This window comes from Piliocolobus tephrosceles, chromosome 6, assembly GCF_002776525.5.
Source record: "Piliocolobus tephrosceles isolate RC106 chromosome 6, ASM277652v3, whole genome shotgun sequence".
Classification (NCBI taxonomy): domain Eukaryota; kingdom Metazoa; phylum Chordata; class Mammalia; order Primates; family Cercopithecidae; genus Piliocolobus; species Piliocolobus tephrosceles.
The window spans coordinates 109,072,517-109,092,218 of NC_045439.1; the positions used below are offsets into that span (position 1 = coordinate 109,072,517).

At 33.8% G+C, this 19,702-nt stretch overlaps 1 protein-coding gene across 7 annotated transcripts in view; it reads right to left on the reverse strand.

Annotated features, from left to right (window-relative positions):
• Window positions 1-19,702, reverse strand: part of TCF12 (transcription factor 12) — a 423,136-nt gene that overhangs the window by 52,499 nt on the left and 350,935 nt on the right. For all 7 annotated transcript variants that reach the window (XM_023228653.2, XM_023228652.2, XM_023228651.2 and 4 more), the window contains 4 exons: window positions 7,086-7,191; window positions 5,914-6,053; window positions 5,490-5,634; window positions 4,376-4,440 (listed from right to left, as the gene is read on the reverse strand). In XM_023228653.2, coding sequence (XP_023084421.1) covers window positions 4,376-4,440; window positions 5,490-5,634; window positions 5,914-6,053; window positions 7,086-7,191 — 456 coding nt within the window. The remainder of the gene's footprint in view (window positions 1-4,375; window positions 4,441-5,489; window positions 5,635-5,913; window positions 6,054-7,085; window positions 7,192-19,702) is intronic.

Below are 19,702 nucleotides of genomic sequence, written 5' to 3' on the forward strand. Positions count from 1 at the left end.
TTGATGTACTAAGCTGTCCATATCACACTGTTAGGTAGGCATGGGCTTTTGAGGGTAGAAATGGACTACCAATCCCGATTTTCCTTGAAAACTCTGTCCTTACACTTAAAACAATCCCTAACCATGTCAACAACTGGTGAAAGCTCCTTTATATCAAGGAAAGAAAGTAATAGTTTAGAGTCATATAAGAACACTATCTTTAAATGACTTAGTGAAATGCCCCAATGCTGTATGTAAAATTGGTATAAACTTAAAAAAAAAAAAAAATCACTGTCTAAACGGGAGAAGCAGCACCAAAAACATATCAAGTATAAAAATAAGCCATTTCTGGTATTTTTTCCAAAAGCAGCTTCTCCAGTTGTACAATAAAAGCCAACTTTTCCACTCATCCATCACAGTCACTGGTTCTACTCTGTCAGTTAAAGTGATGACAGACAGAATTGTTATCAATACTTTTCCTAAATTTACAGATAGCCCTGTAAGTTACAGGTCTTTTTTAAAAATCACTTTTACTTTCATAAAAAGAATGTGTATGGTGGGAGAGGAGGAGCAATACATTTGAAAAGTATGATAACACAGCCTATTGGATCACAGGTCATTTCACTAAGCTTTGTATGTGAGAGTTTATTTTATTATCAAATCACAAACAAATCATACTTATTCTATAGAAATTGTGCTACTTTAAAAGTTCTAAACACAGGCTTTATTTGGCAGAGTATTCTAAATCAGGAATACATTTCTTTTCATACTTCCTGGCCTTAAAAGAACTCCTACACTGATGTTTGAAGGTAAGAATAAAAAGAATAAAAAAAATCAGTTACTTAAAAAAATGGGGGTAAAGATTGATTTAGAGTCTAGAGTCTAAACAAAGTAAGCACTCATTCTGCATGCAGTCCATGGTCCTCATACTGTTAAATGACCAATAATGAGTAACTCCCAATACCTTCTGCCAGGCTTAAACGGTAATATGCCTCATTTTACTCCAACAAATGAGACTCCTCCTCCTATCAGTCATGGTCTATTCCAATCAGCAGGGTGCCAATAAGCCAGAGGCTAATGAAAAGGGCTTTAGACAAAAAAGAAACAATGGACTGCTACCAAGCCCAACCCCGGAACTGTGAGCCCAATTTTTTAAACACTACAGTGCACATTTCAGTTAATCTTTATTATGCTAATGTTATTGAGTCTAAGGAACAAAGAAAGTTATTTCATGAATTACTTTTAAACATCAACTTCCCTGAATTTTCTTTTCTTTTGTTAGAGACTACTGACCATTTATCCAGATTAATACACACATACATACACACACACACACACACTCTCTCTCTCACTTTTTCCCTTGCTCTGAGGTAGAAATCAAAACATAAATTATCACAAAGAAGTCTGATATAATCAACAAAGTTAAACAGTCTTCTTGTTTGATCTCCTCTAAATTAAAGACCAAGTGTTTTGATATGGTATTAGGCACTGAAATAAACCAGATGTTTCTTCCTCTATATAACTCTCCACGGGCACAATCTTAAAGGGTTATTGTCTGGCAAACGTTCAGGGAAACACATTAGAAATGGCACGAATACCCAGATTTTCCTTTCCTTCTATCTACCCTAGTTTTTCTTTCTTTCTTTCTTTTTTTTTTATCTAAACTAATGCATAATCCACAGGGCTTTGGGAACTTTGTGTAAATACTTTCATGTACAATTCTCTTTCTTGCTATCCTGAGATTAAGACTACAATTATCCAGGCTTAAACGTAAAATAAAGGAACCTTTGCAAATGCATTATCTGGCCTTACATGTTTAATCACACAGTATTCTGTGTGCTCTTTAATACCTAAACTGAAGAACAAAGGTTGTACCCTCTGATGTTTCACAATATGAAAGATCTTTTAAGACATATATCAGACAATTGGGGAAATAGAATTACTTTTTAATGACAATAGCATAGTGTTCTCCGTCTAAAACCAGATGCTATATTAAAAGCATCACATTCTAAAGAACTTAAAATTTCAAAATAGTCAGAGTCACCTTTTCAAAAGATCTATAATACCTGACATAAAATTATGATATGCATGTCAGACTCTCAAATGTAATCCTCATTAAGTTCCTTCTCCTCATCTCTTCTAATCCTTCCTATCCCCAGATAATGTAATGTTTTTCTTTTTCAGTACATTCTGAGTGCACTAAACATATATTAAAGTGAATGTGCATCTGTAAGGAAAGTTGGAAAAAGAATGTATTTGGGGAGGTGTCCGGCGGGGAAGTGGGGAAGCAGATGGATTGAAGGAAGGGATTTGAAATGTGCAGACTATGGCATGCAGTGATGGAGCAGATGGAATGCATCACCGTCAGCTATGACAGAAATGATTTATGGAATGACCTGGCTGCTCCTGCCTAGTAACAACACAGGATGACAGAGCTGAGTTTCCATGACAACCAAAGCCCACCCACTAACTAGATTAAACATTTCTTCACTGGATTCCATTCACAGTGAATTTGGGTTTTCTTTTCCAAATGCCATTTTGGTTTGGCTAGTATGCTGTTTATAATACGGGAAGATACTCAAGGATGTGAAGGTTAACAAAATGAACTTGAAGGGCCACTGAGAACATCACAAATTCTTGCCTGCCTATATGCCGAGGTTCTCTGATAGAAGTTTTTCTTTAATAAAATAAACAAACGACCTTTGAGAAAAAAAGCCCCCAAAATGCAGCTTACATTTTAAAAAATTATTTAGCACTGAAAGTTCAAATGTTATTTGTCCTGTTACATGTGAAATATCAGTTACTAGATTCTTCCAGAATCAGGAGAAGGAATATGGCAAGCCAATCAAATACCTGGGGACCTCTCAGATTTAGTATAGAATAAAATTTTCTTCCTAAATAGGTCATTTTCATCAGGTGACAGTAAGTTGAGAAAAGGGTGAGATAATTTTCTTTCATTCTCATCAACACACTGTAAGAAAATTACCATAGCACTGCACTTTCTGGATGTATGGAGCAGTGGTTAGGAGCAGAGTCTGAAGCGGGTCTGATCAGGGTTCTAATATATATGGGCTTTATCCATGCTAGCTTATGATTCCCCTAGGGCAAGCTGCTTAATCTTTCTGAGCTCAAGTTACTTAACCTTTTAAACCGTAGTTCCTCATCTGTAACGTGGGGATAACAATGCCAACCTTACAGGGCTTTGAGGATTAAATGAAACAGGGCATGTAAATGCTTAGTATAGGGCCTAGCACCTAGTAAGCATTCAAATTATAGCTGATAAATTTTGTGGGTTTTGTTATTATCATTACTATTATTATTATATGATCCAAGACAGAATTCAACATTCACTGAGCTCCATTTTGTGTGTGCTTCATCTCTACTATGTAGTAGATGAGTCTGACTTGGCTTCATTTGCCAAGAAGCTAGTATTCAGCTGTAGAGAAAAATTTATTTATAGAAACAATATACAAAGAGGTTTATCTCCTTAAATATTCAACAGTTGCTTCCTACTACTCAGGTATTAAAAGTGCTCTGCCTTCTCCATGAATGGCAACGAATGTATCTGCAAGTTAACTGCACTTCATAGAAAATAAAAGACAATTCTGTGGGAATTATAAGAGACATACTGCTCAGAAAACAAGAAAAAAAATCATCTAAAGTGAAATTTTAGGAAGTGCAAAGCACAAGTACCCCTTTTTAATAATTAGATTTGAATCTGTTGTAGATTTAATGAAAAATGCTCTCCCTTCTAGTTTTGGCATTCTGAAAGAAGAGATTTTAATGTTTTAAGAATCAGATATTAAAATATAATCACTGCTTTGTCATTAATGTTCTGATGTGATGTATGTGAACTAGTTGCTCAAGAAAATACTATTGGAGTCCTTCAAATCAGTTTTACTCATTTTAGCATGATTCTTCAAAGAATCTGGCTTTTTTGCGGAGAAGGCTCTCATTTCCTATCCCTTGAGTAAATTAGGTGCAGTTGACCTTTAAAAAAAAAAAATGCAGTACATAAAATGCTTTTGATCTTGGAAAAGCTCCTTATAAAGGCACTTCATTCTCTGGATCAGAATACTGAGTTATCTTTCGTGGTTCCACCTGACTTATATTAATGGGCCACTTACTAACTATGTATTTAAAAGAAATAGATTTAATGATTATTCTTGGCAGTTCGTGCTTGAGATGACTTCTTTTACCCCTTCCCAGCATTTGCTGTACCATAGGCATAGCATTTAAGGGTACATAACAATACAAACCGAGAATAACTCTAAATGTGTAATGAAATTGATTCTGTTACATCTACACTCTTTAGATACTTATCACCTACAAAATCTATTCACTGTATTCAGCAGTGTAAAATTCATTCAGTAGAATGTGTAAAATCAATACTCACAGATGCCAAAGCCTTTCCAAGTGCATCACCTGTCTGTGAGCTTCCAGCAGCATTCCCTCTGGTTCCTGGATATTTCATAGAGAAACAAATCAAGAATTTTACCAGCAAATATATTTTAGCACTCTGTCATTATTTCAAGGGTGTTCTCTATTGTCATCTCACATCTGTTACAATAAACTAGGAAATACTCTGCATGTGTTCGACTTATTAAAGATGAGTTCTTTACCAGTCTCTATATTGATGAAAATAAAAAAACTTCTTGTCTTCCTGTCTTTCACTTTTAAATTCAACACCAAAAAATATACTGAAAGAGGGGCCAAGGCCAGGTGCGGTGGCTCATGCCTGTAATCCCAGCACTTTGGGAGGCTGAGGCAGGCAGATCTCTTGAGCCTGGGAGTTCAAGGCCAGCCTGAGAAATATGGAGAAACCCCACCTCTGCTAAAAATGGAAAATTAGCTGGGCGTGGTGGTGTGTGCCTGTAGTCCCAGCTACTTGGGAAGCTGAAGCTGGGGGATCACCTGAGCCTGGGGGCGGAGGTTGTAGCCACAGAGTGAGATAGCTGAGAGAGTGAGAGAGTGAGACCCTGTCTCAACAACAACAACAACAAAAAGGCCACGTGTGGTGAGTCATGTCTATAATGCTAGCATTTTGGAAGGCCAAGGCAGAAGGATCACTAGAGGCCAAGAGTCTGAGACCAGCCCTGGCCATATAATAAGACTCTGTCTCAACAAAAAGTGCAAAAAAATTAGCTGAGTATGGTGGTACATGCCTGTAGTCCCAGCTACTGGGGAGGCTGAGGCAGGAGGATCACCTCCTCAACCTTGGAGATTGAGGCTGCAGTGAGTCATGATTGTGCCAGTGCACTCCAGCCTGGGTGATAAAGAGAGACTCTGTCTCAAACAAACAAACAAACATATATATACACACACACACACACACATATAAATATATATACACATATATATATATACACCCATATATATAAATATATATATACATATAAAAATATATATACACACACATATATAAATAAAAAAATATATAAAAAGATATGGGGGTCACCGAAAATCCCCAAACTAGGTTTTAGGAAGTTTTGCCAACTCATAAAGCTCACCTAGAATGCTATCTGATCCATTGATGGGGGGAGTGTGTGAGGCAGCAACATAAGGTGAACTGCTGGTACTGCCGCGATGAAAGCTGGACATTGGTGGAAGACTCGTGTTTATGTCTGTTGGTGAAACTGAATGTGGAGGATAACTCTAGATGGAAAGAGATATGATCTATTAAATATATTTTCTGAATAATATTTACAAATAATGGACAACTATAACAGGTCAAAAAGAGCATTTATAAGTTAGCAGCTAAAGAGTGCTACTTATAGTCATTTATTTTTTAAAATGATATGGTAAATGCGCTAAGCCTTGAAGTACTTCAAACTTCAGAAGTTTTGGCAGAATCAGATTTTACACTTCTAATCCAAAATGAAACACAAGCGAGGACAAAGTGTTGCTGTACCCTAGTCATGTGTTATAGCCTACCAAGCGGTCATGTGAATGAAGGTTGCCATAACTACTGGATTGAGACATGTGGGAAGTGGAGGTCCCCAGAATTCCACCAAAACCAGGCTGGCTCATCCCATTTGATGAACTCCAAAGGTCAGAAGAATTGTGGGTCCCATCTAAGACAAAAAGAGAAATACAAAATTTTCCTTAGCTAAAGTTTTTCTTGTATTTTGATGTTGCTTATAAAAATTCAAGGGGTACCCTCCAGATATTTTTCCTCCCTTTTCCAACCTAGTCTTCTACCCACTTTTCTTCCCTCTAAACTGTAAAATTATCATTTAAAAAGGAGAAATTAACATTTTAGTTAGGGAAAAAAGTAATCTAATCTTTAATAGGCAGGCCATTATAAAAATCTTCAGAAGATCTAAATCGTATCAAGGAAGATAATAAAAATTCCAAATTTGGAAATAGGCTAGATTTATTTTTAGTTAAGTGGTATACTCACAAATACACAGAAAGTTATTAATCCGTAACATGCAATATGCATAACATCAAACATTTTGAAACTGTGGAATAAAGAAGTTTCTCTAAGAGTAAAACTAAGTAATTGATAATTACCACATTATAGTTAGCTTTCAAATGAAATGTGTCAGCAATGACTTCACTCAACAATATAAAGTCAAGGAACCATTTATGTAGTAATTTATTGCTCCCATATATTTGCTTCCCATAGTACAAAACCACAGGAGACCAAATAAAAATGATTTGTTAGACATGAAGTAAAGGAAATGCAACACTTTTTCTCTCTTAACAAGTCTTACTCTGTTCTATGATATTCACTCTTTCTTTATATTGGTAATTCTAGGCATGATATGAATCCATAAATGAAGCAAGAAACTAGAGTTAACAACTTTCATACATTTAGATTCTAAAATGAGCAAGAACAGCTCTATTTTTTTCAATTTAAGACCTTTATAAATTCAATCAACACTGGAACAGCACTCCAACGGTTTGCTAGATAATTCAATTAAATTGCAGTCAGTAATAAACAGCACTGGAAAATTATAAAGCTAAATTTTAATTTCCTTTAGCCAAAAAAATACTTAGATAAGGCCTGAATATAGGTATTCTCTTTTCTAACACTTTAAAATACTGGCTGATATACAGATGACTGCAGTAGTATTTGGCAGTTGTTTGGTAGTACTTACCTTGCATAAAGAAAGTGCTAGCGAACATACTGGTTGGTGGCTTAGGAGATGGATAACTAGGAGATTCACGGTTGAAATCATCTGAATTTGGGGATGGTGCATATACCTTAAAATTAAATGGTACATTTAATTAAAATGTAAATGACTATCATATTACTTATGTAAAATGAGTTCTATATTCTGTAAGGGGCTTAAAAAGGCCTATCTAATTTTTACAAAGGGCTACCACAAATGAAAAGAATATTGCCTTAAATCCACATAAATAATGTCAAACTTAATTACCATCCACATTTTTTTTTTTAAAAACTGGTTATTAGAGAAAAATACAACTCTAAATATCTCTGTAATGCATCTTAGTATGACAGTTACACCAAGTGACTGAATAAGCACTCAACTGGCTTACCAAACACAAACCTCACATAGGCTCATGATTCAAAATCTGATGGAGCAAAAAAATGTCCTTTGAATGCAGCGTAACATAAAACCTGGGTTCATAAAAGTCATTCTTTTCAGTGTTACAAGATTCACCAAATAAAATCAAAATAAGTTTGATTAAACGTTGCTATCTTTGTTATAATTAGAAGGTAACTACCAAAGGCACAACACTTCTTAACTTGGTAGAGTTAGGAACTTCCTTAACTTGGTAGAGTTAGCAAATAAATTAAAAACACATTTCTAGTACACGTTCAAGTCTGGCAAAGCTTTAAGAAAAATCTCATTTAATTTATTAGAGCAGTATTAATTTCCTTTGATAAACCCTTGCTTTAGATAAGCAAACTGTGAACAGTTTGAATTAGCAAATGGCCAACATTTGCATTCCTCTGGAAAACTAAATGGGCAGCCAAATAACCTTAATGATGAAAATGTGATCACACTATTCTCTTAACTACTGAAACAAAGGTGGAAAACAAATAATATCTAAAGTGATACACAGTCTACAACAGTCAACCAGAAGTCAGGAGGAAGAGAAAGCTAAGCTATTGTGAGCAGTGAATGAAATAAACTAATTTTGTTTTAGTTTGAAGTGATACATCCATTATATTCAACAAAATAAAAATTTTAAATGTTGATTGAAATAGAATAACGTTAAAATTATGGAAGCATCTATTTTAAAAATCATATATCAATTTGTTTGCATAAGCATAGAAAATTTCTAGAATTACACACAAGAAACCTGACAGTGGTTACATCGTTAGACTGCGAATTGGGAAGGAGGACTTTTACTTTATGTTCTTCTACATAATTTGGTATTTTACCCCAACCATATATGTCTATAGACTAATAACAGAAAAAGAGTTAAGGAAGCGCACCAAGATTAAAATGGGATCCCAACTTTTTATTTACATAAACTGTCAATTAGATTAATTTATTCTTTCTTGGAGGTATTAACTGTAAAGACCCCTTGCAAATTACCCTAATCTTCCCAAGACTCAATTCCCTCTTTTATAAAATGGTGTTAACACTGCTTGCATGAGGAGATTGATGGGCAGATCAGATGAGATTATATATAAAATGTTCAGCACAGTGCCTTGTACAAAGTATGCAGGCAATAAGTATTAGCTAACAGTATCATCTTTCATTCTAATAGGAGCAGTTATGTTGCTAAATATTACCTGTTCAATAGTCAAATGCTGTTCCTTACAGTTTTTGTCTAACGTGAGCCTAGTTATATACACAGTTTATTCTAAATAAAAGGTAATTTTTACTTTTCGTGCTGGTCCTGATAATGCTAGCACAGGTGATTTTTTTTTTTTTTTAATGGACTGGCATTCAGGTTTGTTTCCTACCTTTCACATCCCAGAGATAAAAACATGCATCTGTGGTACCTGAGAAGTCTTGGAAAAGATACAGTATATTCCTAAGAATTATCTAGAAGGATCCCCTAGTTTGAGGAATATGGCAGATAAAATGGTTTGTTCATCACACATATTAAACATACTTTTCTGGTTTAAAGGTATTTCACAAATGATTGTGTTGAAATAAAATAACGGACTATATACAAATGTGTCTGCAATGTATTGTACAGCCTGATAGGCAGATAAGGTTTTCAGGAAAGGAACTTTGGACTGTTTTCTTTTAATCAAGTTTCATCTTTTAAACTTAGCCCTAGCTAGAAGTCCTTGTGTCCCCTTTCTATATAGATTTCCTCAAGCCAAGCTAAAACCACGAACAACAACAAAATAGAATAAATCCATAGAACTATCCAGAAAATACAATGAGAATCAAATTTAGAAGACAGCACCCGAACATATGCTTTTTATAACAAATGTGCACTTACTATATACACCATCCTTGATATGTACGGATAAAATATAAAATTCTCTAATTCTATCTAGGTGATAGACTGAAACAGTATGTAAGACTCTCATACTTGATAATTACGAAAACACTCCAGTTTTGATGTGTCATTTTACACAAAAATGGACATAATTTGTCAGTTTAAATTTTTACATAATTTATCAATTTATATTTCTTTATCCTTATTCTCATTCAATTCACTGTATTCCACACATTTCATTTTTACAGGAAATGTAAAAATTCCTTACATTTTTAAAATTTGAAGATGGTTACAATTACAAAAGGAAGTAAAAGGATAAACTTTACTGATTTACAAATCGCTGCTAAATAAAAGAGAATATGCTGATCAGATAATGGTTTACTGACGGTTGTCATGGAAAGCAAGAAAACTAAGAAAAACCACACAAAGCACAGACTTGCCTTCCCTTACTCAAAAAGTTTGAAGTTGTATGGAGAAAACGGCACATTTTAGAGGTAAAGTTTGTTTTTAATGCTATATCTTTCAAACAGATTTTGAAAACAATGGACTTTTAAAGGACAGACCTTGAAAATGGCAAAAAAAAAAAAAAAAAAAAAAACACAAAAAACAAACAAAAAAAACTCCTACTATATCATTTTTGTACTAACACGAGTTCAAAATATTTATCCTAAGAATGTTTTGAAATATATGGCTTTCAAAGAGGTACATTTACCAGCATTTCTAACACAGGCTAAATAAGCTAAATAACTTTACTTTTAGTATCTTAACTATAGCTTGCAAAAACATAGATGCAATGTTATGAAGCAGCAGTCGTGCCAGTCTTGATTTTTCAGATCAAAGACTTCTTGCGGCAAAGCACAACTGATGTGGTCTCAAAGGCTTTATTAACTCCAGATGTAGGGAAATAGTCAGCCAATTCCACAAAAAGAGCAAGTCTCTCTTAGTTACAATCAGTACTGGCCACAAATTAAAACCAGACTGCTTATGTCATCTGATCACCTGAACACAGATGCCAGTTTTTTCCCCCTAGTTAATGATCTAATCATTGGTTGAAATCTGAAGGATGATTTTGTATCATGATAATCAATCTTAAAATTAAGAGAAAGGAATATATGTGCTTTAAGATGATTAAAATCTACCAGGAGTCCAGGAGTCAAACTATTTTAAAGAGAATAGAAAAAGGGTAAAATTAAGTAATTTAAGATGTTCTATTAAAATGTGGTAGACATTTTCTTTAGAATTCTATTCTCCTTTTCAGAATGCCAAGCTCACAGTAGCTACCAAGGGACCAACTCTTTTCCCAAGCACTTATACTTTCCCCTGTAAGAATGGTGTTAAGAGAAATTCTGAATGTGTAGTGAACAGACAGTTCTAACTTGAAAGAAGAAAACAGAAAATCTAAAAGATACCTCCTCTTCATTATTAAGTCTGTGGAAAAGAACACATTCACATTAATAATATCTTGCATGTCCTCATCAGACTCACCGTAAAGCAACTTTTAAAAAGGGATAGCATACTTTGGGGATGAATATTTACAGTTACTCTTTACAGTGATTACCCAATTATCCTGGAAATGTTTTAGTTCATACAACAAATTTGAGTAAAACTGGCAAAGACAGATCCCTTTTTTCCTGCTCAGATGATTCAGTTTAGTCATATGGACAACCCCAAATTCAGGGCATATACTCTGTTCAGCTCTAGAGGTTGGAGCTGTGTACTGTGCTCCCGATTTCAATACATCTTTCCTATAATTAATACTGGAAACATTCCTGTGAGGCAGGGAGGCATAATGACTTTCTGTTACTGAGAAAAAATGCAAAGACGCAGAGGTTTTGCTAAAGAAGATAGTTCTTCTTTTTATCTAGTCACATTCAGTGATAAGACAGAGTTAAAGCATGATGTGATTATCCATACTTCAAAAAATAGATCCACAGCCTATGTGGTGGCATTTCCCAAGTGATGAAGAGACAGGAATTTTCTTTAGTATGTGAAATATATCCTAATTGAGATACCCTTCCAGAGAAAATGAGAAGAATGCTTTACATGAATATTGTCCAATATATTTCTGTGATGATGGAAATGTTCTGTATCTACACTGTACAATACAGTAGCCATTAGTCACATGACTACTGAACACTTGAAATGTGGATAGTGCAGTTGAGAAACTTAATTTTAAATTTTATTTTATTTAATTTAAATACCATTTGTGGTTACTGGTTACTATACTGAACAAGACAGATTTAGATCCTTCTTATCCAGCAGTTTAAGATTGTACAAATTATTTTGAAATACCTTCTAGAATTCTTAAAAACTCCAAGGCCTATGAAAACCAAAGTCAGCCTACATTCTGAAACATTTTGAGAACACTTTCACCTAATTTGGAATAAAGAAGTATGGAGAAGGCTATCTACTTTTCTGAACACGGTCTGACACAGAACTAATTACCAAGATTTCATTATGTTTGGGCTTCTATTAGATCTTTTGTCAAGATGGTTTGAATAGCAGTTCTCTTTAAGTTCCAGTATGTTCAGTATCATTAAACACTTTAACACGTGCTAATGTGGGCCTCAGATATGTGAAAGGTCTGTGCTAATAACAGAAATTATATTCAGCATAATTTACATCAATTTATCAAAATAACAAAACATAACAAAACTATTTGGCTAACTTGCCCTGCCATAATAATTTTAAAATGAAAATACGATATTATATTCATGAACATCCACTTTATCCGGTATCTTATATAATTACATTTAGTATTAAACAATAAATATCCCAACCCAGGTCAAACCCTATATTAAAAAACTGCAATTAAGACTCTAGGCCTACAATTTTAAGAATATGTACATTTAAGAGTCAGCACTAAAAAAACTACGTAATTTTAAGATTTTTAGTGTTTAAATTATTAATTTAATTTAAATTGATTAATCTACGCAAGTTCCACATGTAGCAATATATACAACCAACTTCTCTTTCTCAATTTTGTGGGATTGAAATTTAGTAAAAAGAGGCTGTTTTAAGAAAAGTAAATAAAATTTTGCTTTAATAACTATACCTATTTGTATAAGAGTGCTAGGAAGATATCAGAGAAAATTAAAGACATTGCCTAAAAAACATTTCCTATATGTTTTTCTGATCATTTTCAGATCATTCTGATCGGTTATTTTGTATGAATACCAATCGTATATATATTCTCAGATAAAAAGCATATATCCTTGGCTGGGCGTGGTGGCTCACGCCTGTAATCCCAGCACTTTGGGAGGCCGAGGAGGGTGGATCATGAGGTCAGCAGATCGAGACCATCCTGGATAACACGGTGAAACCCCATCTCACTAAAGATAATAATAATAAAAAAATTAGCTGGGCGTGGTGGCGGACGCCTGTAGTTGCAGTTACTCGGGAGGCTGAGGCAGGAGAATGGCGTGAACCTGGGAGGCGGAGCTTGCAGTGAGCCGAGATAGCGCCACTGCCACTGCACTCCAGTCTGGGAGACAGAGCGAGACTCCGTCTTATTTAAAAAAAAAAAAAAAGAAAAAGAAAAACATATATCAGTAGCCTAAATGGTAACATTTAAAAATTTCTGAAACTTACGCCTTCTCACTTTCCTTGTTCCCTCTGTAATCAAAATTTAAACAACGCAATCCCAAAGAAAATAACCTAAAAATCTAGATAAATATTAAAATGAGTCTAATTTAACAATTCCCTAATATCTAAGAATATTTCAACAAATGACAGATTTGATAAATATCTCAATGCTTTCAGTATTTTCATATTACATAAAATGGCAAATTCTGCCATAAAATCCAATCTGCTACTACAGTTTTTAATGGTAATTTCAAGCCTGAGGGGGAAAATATTTAGATAGTTCTAGTAAAAATACCACAAGAACTGAAACCACAGGTATTATAAAGCAAAACATCTGAAGTACAAAGACTGACTCAGGCACATACAAGCCATCTCTATGGAAGATTCTTTTTACCTAATTAGCCTGTTAAAAATGCAACTTGAAATTCTGCAAAAGGGATAGACATGTGTTTATATTTTCAACAGTTTCCTAAGAGGACCAATATCTCTTTCCAAAAATTTTCCAGAGAAAATAAAATGAAATTTCTTTTCTAACAACAGTAAGAAAAATGAATTCTAGTTTTCAGTACAAAGCATTTTAAAATCAACTGCTGCTCTTACTGTGTAACAAACACAGTTGAATATTACTGGTTTTCAACTGTGAGAAAAATTCCTTCTAAGCACATTTACATTAATCTTAAATTAACATTACTGGGCATATCGCTGGTTTTCTAGGTAAATCAAGTACATTTTAATCTTAAATTAACATTACTGGGCGTATTACTGATTTTCTACGATAAGTGCTATCATTTTTCTAATAATCTCAATGTTTTTCTTGAATTATGGTTCTAAGGGACAGGGTTTGAAACTTGTTTGCTAGGATAATATACTAAACAAATCAATGACTGACACACATTACCTACCTACTTAAAAAAATTGAGATTCAACAATATTACACCTGATCCCCTTTGATATACAAGTAGAAAGAAACATAAATTTCTCTCAAAAACATTCATAAAGTTGACCAGTGACAACAAACCCTCTAGTATATAAAACTGTAGCAAGAGCTAGTTTTAACTCACTAGTATTTGTATTCACTTGAATCAAGAAAAGAAACCTTTCTTGCGCTCACACACTATAGTCTCAGATATTTTTGGTAAAGGGGAAAAATGCGAAGTAGGTTTATGCTGAAGTCCTTGTCATTCAATGTCTTTAGCATTCTATATTAAGAGAGTTAAAAAATGACTTCATGTTTTCCCTATTATAAAAAAATGTTAGATTTAACTCTTTTGGGCCCATGGACAGTCTGGAAATTTGAATTAATTTTAATTGTATATTCTTCTCTCATGTTAACTAGTAATAAATATCCCAAAGGAACAGAAACACAGCTGTATATAGTCACATTAGTTTTGGTCTTTTATTAACTGAAAGTGTTTATTTTAAAAATAAGTCTTATAAGTATTTACAATGTAATTTTACTTACTCGCTACTCTAATTCTTACAAAAAAACCCCAAAAACTCATTGGTAGGCAGGTGTCAAAACGATGGCTAAACCAATTTTCAGTATGATTAATTCTACTAGAAGAGGAGACTTGCTAAAACATATATGAAAGTTTTAATTTTAAATTCTTAAACAAAAGTTGATAAAAATCTGCTTGGCTAACCACATCAATTAGTATTCATGAAATTGTTACTCTGACCACACATGCAAAAGATTTGTAAGAGTGGCCTAGTGTTTTTCCCGGTTACATTTTCTTTGCAATGTAGTATATACATGTATTTTTACATATCCAAATACACATTGGATCCAATGTAGTGTATTTTAATGTAAATGGGTAGTTAGCATAAATTCAGTTTGACCCTTTGCTATGGAGACTAATTTACATGTCCTTGGATGATATAAAGGAGAAAATGTGCTTCTGGGGGATTGACCTGGGTTCAAATTCTGACCGCAGTACTTACAAACTAGGTGAGGCTGAACCTTGTTTTCCTTATTTATAAAATGAGCTAGTAATAACAGCTAAATGACAGTGGTTGTGAAAATTAAATCAGATAAACAAAGTTCCGAGCACAGTTCCTGGCAGAGAAGAGCCCTTACAATCACGTTAGTTTCTTTCTGTTTTTTCCCAGATTCCATTCAAAGAAGCTTAATATTCAAAAGGTGTGTCTAGCATGAATTTTAAAACTTGGATTTCTGTGTTGTTTCTCAGAAGATTAAAATAATTTCCTCATACAATGAAAAGGCCATCATGTCTGTTCGTGTGGCAATTTTTATACCTGGAATACGCTATAGAATCTTTAGTCTAAAACCAAGAAAAATGGAGGCTGGTCAGAAAAATGGAGGAAGGCACTCCAAAATCTTAAAGGTAAAAAAAAAAATGAGAGTCCTTTTTTCCCCACAAAACTTTTCCTCCCTCTGCTCTTAAGACTTTTCTAACTTTCTGTGTAAAGGACAAAATTTATTCAAATCAACGAGAAAACTGAATGCAGGCAGAGTTCTTTATAAAGAAGGAATCTCAGAAACCCACTATTCTCTCCTATTTTTTTATATTTCAAAACAGTATAAGGTGCAAAATAGTTTTAATTTTCATACTTACTATAAACCCATATTAATACCTTACAACATGATACAGAATACAGCTACACAAAAATTGCATATAATACAAAACATTAACCCTTCTCTTTTTAAGCACTAGGAAAAATTGCATTAACATTTTTGGCTTTTCTTTTCTATACCTATATACCCAAGTCTGTTACATATCTAACAATACAATACTGGCCATACAATTTTAGGTAGCAAGATATCAAAAAGCTCTTTGGTCTTCAACTCAAAAACAAAAAAAGAAAAAAAAAAACTGGAAAAAAGTGAAAGAAAGCTTTCTGTTTAAGAGCAGGCCACTTAGGGTTTGTCACTCTCTCATAAAACCTGAAATGAGATGTTAAAAATGAAACGATGTGAACTTATTATTAGCATTTCAAAATATTATTTTGTTCTATCATTTTAAAAAATCTATAAAATGAGATTAAAGAGTTTAAATTTAACCTGTTCACCACAAGAAGTATATTAAAATTCTATAACTTAAGTGAAGACGTATATTTCACTTAGAGTCTAGAAATGTTAATGAAAGTGCTAGTTTTTACTTTAAGGCATTGACAAGTAGGTATTTTCCAAGAGACACTAAAATAATACATTTATGTAATCTTGAGACAATGTAATTACATACCACGATTTTCTTATTGAAGAAAACTGAAGTCATCACAAAATAATAATGTTGCTAATGATTTCTAATAATTACTAGAGAATAATTTTAAAAACTAGAGGTGGGTAAAAATAAAATACATACAAGTCTAGGTTCTTATGATTTGGAGAACTAAGTCAATATATCATCTCTTTATTTATATATTTTTCCAGAACATGAAAGTCATCTTTGACCTGTATTAGGCACAGACTATCAATTTTTCCAGGCTACACTTCTCTACCATACCCGCTATGCCACCTACCATAAGCCTGGAAATACCTCTATCAAAGCTCCCCCTACCCCACTCCCAATGTAGAACAAAGAGAAATGTAATACAGTAACCTGTGCTTTCGAAAGAATAAAATCTAAACTCACTTTGAGTTAGTCTTGAAGTTTCAGGGTCCTACATAATTAATTTTACTGAACTTATACACGTGCACACGCATGCACACACACACCTCCCCCACTACACATACCCACATACCATCTTCAGACTGTTTTACTTAAAATCAGACACAAAAGAAAATTATTTTCACATTTGAAAGACAGCTGGCAAGAAAATTACATAGAGATTAAATAATTCACTCATCTATCTAAATCTACTTCTTACATTATTCAAAGCTCTGCTTATATGGGCAGCTTGAACATATACTTTTTACTGAGATTAAAGATATTTTGACTTGCTTCTCATCTTTTTTGAAAGCTTACCCAAAAGTTCACAACCAAACACTGGCCCAGTCCAGAGAGCCCTTACTAAAGCAGTCAGTGAATGAAAAAGTGCTTTTATTAGTTCTTCGTACCCTAGTTGTAGCCATAGGCTACTTTAAAACATTTCTAAGTGATAAAAAGGGAAGAGACAACCATATCTAATTTTAAGCCTATTTTAGTAAAATGTAATTGAATAATCTCTATAACTTAAAACATCAACATGAAAAATGCTCCCCCCTCCCCTTTCACTAAGCCCATATATGTATTTTTTCATAAGACATCTGAGGGTAAAATTATTTTTGAAAGATTTAGAAGGAAAACACTGAGTTTCTGACATAAACCAACACTGTTATTCATTAGCGTACCTTTTAATAATATTTATCAAGTATCTTACAAAGATAGCTCCTATTGAAACTTTCAGAGTTTACTCTTTTTTTTAGAATATATAAAATCCTCTGGCTTATAGATTTTTTTGTAGAAACACAGTAAATTATTAACACTACGTAATTAATTTAAAGAATAGAACTCTTGTTTAGCAAAACAAAAAAGTATTATTTTAAAACACCTAGTCATGTGCTTGCTATAAATCAACCAGAAGTACAGTGCATTCTTTGGAAAATGTATAAATGCATTCTTTTAAAAAATAGTGATTTATTTCATGAATCCACACAAGGTCAAAATTCTAGTTTGATTGGAAACAGATGGTATCCCAGAAAAGTCAGGCTCTGGACTTGAAACTCTAAACAGGAAATATGGCCCTTACTAGCTGACTGCTTCCCTAATCATTACCAGAGCTTCATACTTGTTATTTTTATGAATCTCCTAGATGACTTTCATCTTTTCCTTCCATCTACAAAGCATCAAATAATTCTCAATACACATGTGTGTATATACACATTTTACATAAGGATTTGTTTACAAGATACGAAAACATAAAAACAAATGTACTTTCAAGCTCATTGCTAGTAAAAATATCAAGCTAATAGTAACTCAGAAATTCAAGTTTATTTTCTACACTATCTTAAAAATAAAACAAAAGCCAACAACTATTGGGTAGCTATATAGCAGACAGGACTTTACTGACACTACTTCTAAAGAAATCTACAACCTAGGCTGGGCGCGGTGGCTCATGCCTGTAATTCCAGCACTTTGGGAGGCCGAGGTGGGTGGATCACCTAAGGTCAGGAGTTCGAGACCAGCCTGGCCAACATGGTAAAACCGCGTCTCTACTCAAAATATAAAAATTAGCCAGGCATGGTGGTCGGTGCCTGTAATTCCAGCTACTCGGGAGGCTGAGGCAGGAGAACCCCTTGAACCCAGGAGGCGAAGGTTGCAGTGAGCCAAGATCATGCCACTGCACTCCATCCTGGGTGACAGGGCAAGACTCCATCTCAAAAAAAAAAAAAAAAAACAAAAGAAATATACAATCTAATATATTGCAGAAAAGGATAAAACAAAATCTCACAGATTTTAATAAAAAGCGATTAATATATACTGCTTTTCATTAAACAAGTGAATTAGAAGCTATATGAACAAAGAAAAAGGCTTACCGTTTTCCCATTGTAGTAATACATCAAAGAATTGCTGCCCATTCCAGGGACAGGATAAGCACAATACATGTTGATTTTGAAAATGTTACTATTTGTAGCTAATGCACACAGCTTCTCTCCAAGACATATATCCAAACAGGCAAAGGGAGTAAGTCTTCAGTACTATGCATCCACACATGGATCTACTCAAAAGGAACTTATGCAAAATAGGACTGAACCAACTCACAGAGCACAGAGGGAGGGTTTATGCTGTAAGTAACCTCTTTCAATTTCTATCAAGTCCTTGCATTGGTGGAGGATACCAAGAAGACAAAATTTGAGGTATTAAAAAAATACAAGTCACTTGTAAGTGCTAAATAGACAGATATGTCCTGAATAAAAATAACCCAAGAAATTATTAGATTTGTCTCATATGTACATACACACACACAAAGGAAGGCAAACTGACAGATTTTCTGCTAATCTGTTTTTAGTTTTAATTAAATTAGAGCACTTGTGGCAGAGAAACCTAGCTTGCTACACCTCCAGCCTTACCATCTGGCATGGTCTAAAGTTGCTTCAACTTTGATAAACACATGATCAAGTAATCAGGAATTGGAAACACTGAATCATGTGTAACAAGAAAGATCTAGACAGTTAAATCTTGTATAAAATCACTTCCTGGAGAAAGCGGACCATCATGCAATACCTCTTAACTAGCTAGAACAAACCATACTTTAAGTTAGAAAAATTATGTTGAAGAAAATTGAAAAGAACACATTTTATTAAAAAGCTTAGTCCAAAAATCAGATAGATTATCTTGAAAATAAATTACCTGTTTCTAAAACGGACACATTTAATAATACAGATTTTGTTATAAGCCTCGAATTCTTCATACACAACACCAATTAAAAGTTTATAAGGTCTTGCAATAGGATTGCTCTTAAAAAAAATCCACACATCTTTCACATAAAGTATGAAAGAATAAACTGAACAGTTTCCTATAAGTCCTTCCTCTGTTTATTATTGTTCTTAATACTTTGTATATTCATATTTTTATGTTAATGCTCACATTTCTCAGAAAGGAAAAATAATAAGTGTGGGAATAAATGTCTTACAGACATTTCTAACTCATACTTCGAAGTCAAAAGGTTTTCAAAGTTGTCTACAAAAACATATGTCTCTCAGACAAACACGTCCTGCTATTTAAATGTTTTCCCATCAATCTTTTGCTGTAATTATAACCTGGAAAAAACAGAATAGCAACTTTCCCTTTTTGTCTCATTTCCCTTCATCAAA